This window comes from Rhinolophus hipposideros (assembly GCF_964194185.1).
Source record: "Rhinolophus hipposideros genome assembly, chromosome: X".
Taxonomy (NCBI): Eukaryota; Metazoa; Chordata; class Mammalia; order Chiroptera; family Rhinolophidae; genus Rhinolophus; species Rhinolophus hipposideros.
In genome coordinates, this window is record NC_138046.1 from 67,665,452 (window position 1) to 67,668,802 (window position 3,351).

The following is a 3,351-nucleotide window of genomic DNA, read 5'->3' on the forward strand; positions in this document are numbered from 1 at the left end:
CATTCATGATAATAAACAAGGAAAGTTATAGAGAAAGGGAGAAAGAGGGGTGACTCAGTATCTGCAGCAGCTTTGAGACCAAAATGTCTGGTTAGAATAGCCATTCTTCTCTGATGACATCGCACACTGTGTCTAGTCCCAGATGAATTGGTCTGATTGTCTAAAGCTTTTTAAATCTAGGAGGAAGCAGAAGAAATGAGATGTTTGCTGCAGTGTTAATCATGACAGGTTCGTATCTTGCATCTAGAAATAGTGAAATATCTGGTAAAACTGAATTCTGATAGCTACGGATGATTCTCATAAAGGCCCTAGCAGCAACGATGTCTTTGTAAAAGGGAAAGCTACGAATTAGTTGGGGTAGAATAAATGGATCTACCACAATAAACAAGTGATTGACAATTGGAGTTTATTAGGGACATGGAAAGTCATGGATTGGTCTCTTGATTCTTCTGTAGTTTCAGTTCGGCAGCCTTTTGTACAGATACATCAACCAGCAACTGGAAGCTGATAAAGTCCGTGTATTTTTCTGTAGACACAGGTTTGGGAGAAGACACAAACAAAGGCCTGCTGGTGGAAATCTCAACCTTTTCCTCTGGCTGGGCTTTCCGGGTGAAGTTCTGGCCTGGGGCTGACTCTGGATTCAGAGCATTTTCCCCTGACTCCTGGGCCGTTGGCAGGGGGCACAGGGGCAGGCATTGCATCTCTCCTGGATCTCGGGGCCCTGACTTGGCCTGTTTAGATGGATGGATGCCTTCCTGTATCACATCTGCAGCCTTGCCTTTTGGGCGGTACACGGTGATCTGGTTGGGGTCGTCTCCAAACTGTTGAAGCATTTCCGGAAGAACTCGTCTGCGTGCATTTATGAACCAGTTAGTGATCTGCAGGAAAGACAAATTGGTCCGCTCTGAGAGCATTCGCTTCTCTGCTTCTGAAGCGTAGGCTTTAAACCGGTGTTCAAACAGCCAGTTGCGGAGGATCTTCACGGACTCGGTTCGTGAGTATGCTTTCCTCTTCCTCTTGCCCTCTCGTGAGATGAGAACTTTATCTGTACCGGTGTCACTAGTCGACATGATTGAAGTGTCTTGGGTTAAACTCGAGGTCTCCATGAGGGTTTCTTCCACTGCCTCCATTTTCTTGAGGCTTGTCGTCACTACTTTGGGAATCGGGGATGATGGCTGCGTCAGGACTAACTTAGGTCTGAGAGGACCAGTGAAAACAGCTTGGGCAGGTCGCCAGGGGGATGTCTCCACTTTTTGCTTCCCAGGCAGATAAGGCCTTGTTGCTGACAGCTTTGAGCCAGCGGGCTTTGTGATGTAGCATGCTTTATGACCTTTGTGCTGTCCCTCACCCCCCACTTCCTGGTTTCCCCTTTCCCTGCTACTCCTGTGTTTTTTCGGTTCAAATGCACTTCTTTTAACCCTATCAGTTTAACTCTAACCTCTTCAGAATTTTATTTCTCTGCTGGTTACTGGTTTCTATTTCTACTGGTTAAATTTGGCTTATGCATAGGCACTTCACTTTCTTACTTTTTGAATTTACTCTGATATTTTTCACCCCTCTTATAATTGCATCATTGGCTCGTCTACATACATCAGAAACAACTTATCTGTTAGACATTAACTTCAATAGAAGGAGAGTGTAAGTGGTTGTACCCTGAAACCTTCCTTCCATATTCAAAGCTGATTCAAGAATAATTACTAACTAGAGATTTGCTTTTGACATCCTGTCTCTTGATTTTTCTTCTCCATGGCCTTGAAATGTTTGGCTTTAACATGACTTCACTGTACCACTGTGGTCTTTATGTCTATATTTTGGGTTCTGATATCCAGTTGTGATGATTCCCTTTGAAGCTTCAGTCAGAAATTCAGGGGTCTTTTAGAGACATGGAACAAGATAGGATTCAAGAAATAACAGTGATCGCAGACTTAGATTATTTAAATCTTTCTGGATAGTTTAAGTACATGAAACTTACTTCCTAAATCAGATAAAAGGATTCATAAATAGTACATCTTAATTTCTGATAGTTGAAAACAAAGATTGGGTCTTTCAAGAACACTATGATCCACTTAGAGGATAATCATAGACTTTTAGTTTTCAAGGATACTGTATGTTATTATTGCTAATTTCACAGAAAACTCATGGCCATCATTTTAAGCATCATATGTTGTCCATAGTGTCTATTTGGCAGAGAAAATATTATTTTACCCTTAAGAGTTCATATTTGGTGTCACTGGGCTGGATATCAGAATACTGTCTGCTGATCCTTTGGCTATTGGTAACCTTACTGGTGCTGACTTTCATAGTTTAAAATGTACGGTAAGGGAGACATATAAAAATACACAATCAAATCTAATGGACATCTCAGCAAAGCTCCCAATAACCACTAAGTGCATATGCTGGCTACATGTGAAGGTCTCCTTTGTAATACTATGAGAAGAGAGCATCGCCTCTTGGACTTTTGGCTAAGATCAAGTGTCTATTAGAAGAGAGTGCTACGACTTCCATTGGTATTTTGGGCTACAGGAATGCAGAAGATAAGGTTTTCCATTCATAATGAAAACTCACTTTATTTCCCATCAATGCATTCATGACCCATGCTCACTGAAACTACTTTGTCAGTATGGTTTCTAGTAAATTAATCTCCTTCACTTGTCGCTTCTATATGCTCTTTGTATTTCTGGTATTCAGATATCTGCTGAAGAATTAATAGAACTGCACATATTTAAATCACTATTATTTATTCTCAGTGACGTGATATAGGTCCTTGTTTGTTTTTTTGTTTTTTTTAATATATTGGGGAATATTGGGGGACAGTGTGTTTCTCCAAGGCCCATCAGCTCAAGGGCCCATCAGCTCCAAATAGTTGTCCTTCAATCTAGTTGTGGAGGGCATAGCTCAGCTCCAAGTCCAGTCCCCATTTTCAATCTTTAGTTGCAGGGGATGGTGCCCATCATCCCATGTGGGAATTGAACCAGCAATCTTGTTGTTGAGAGCCAACGTTCTAACCAACTGAGCCATCCAGTCACCCCAGGTCCTAGATATTTAATGACTCCTTTATTAATTCCCTTGAAAAGGAATATAATGATGGTTCAAAATTATCCCCAAGAAATTTGGAGATCTTTTTTTCCATTAATAATAGCTATAGGAACATAGAGATATTTGCAAAATACGTGAAAAACTGGGAAGAAACCCATCAGTTTTCATTCAAAACATCTGACTTTGTTTTACAACATAACAATGGGAACACTGAATAAAGCCTGCTAGGTTTCTTAAGTTTTGGATGATATGAATTATAAAATATGAATTAAGAGCATTTTGAAGAGAGAGATGGATTGCTTTTACCCACCCACT

The 3,351-nt window shown here is 40.7% G+C and overlaps 1 protein-coding gene across 1 annotated transcript; it reads right to left on the bottom strand.

Moving 5' to 3' along the window:
* Window positions 1-425: 425 nt before the first annotated feature.
* TGIF2LX (TGFB induced factor homeobox 2 like X-linked) lies at window positions 426-1,130 on the bottom strand (the record flags this gene model as incomplete). Its single annotated transcript, XM_081043026.1, has 1 exon — window positions 426-1,130. One exon carries the CDS (start codon window positions 1,128-1,130, stop codon window positions 426-428), a length of 705 nt encoding a protein of 234 aa, XP_080899152.1.
* Between the last annotated feature and the right edge of the window lie 2,221 nt (window positions 1,131-3,351).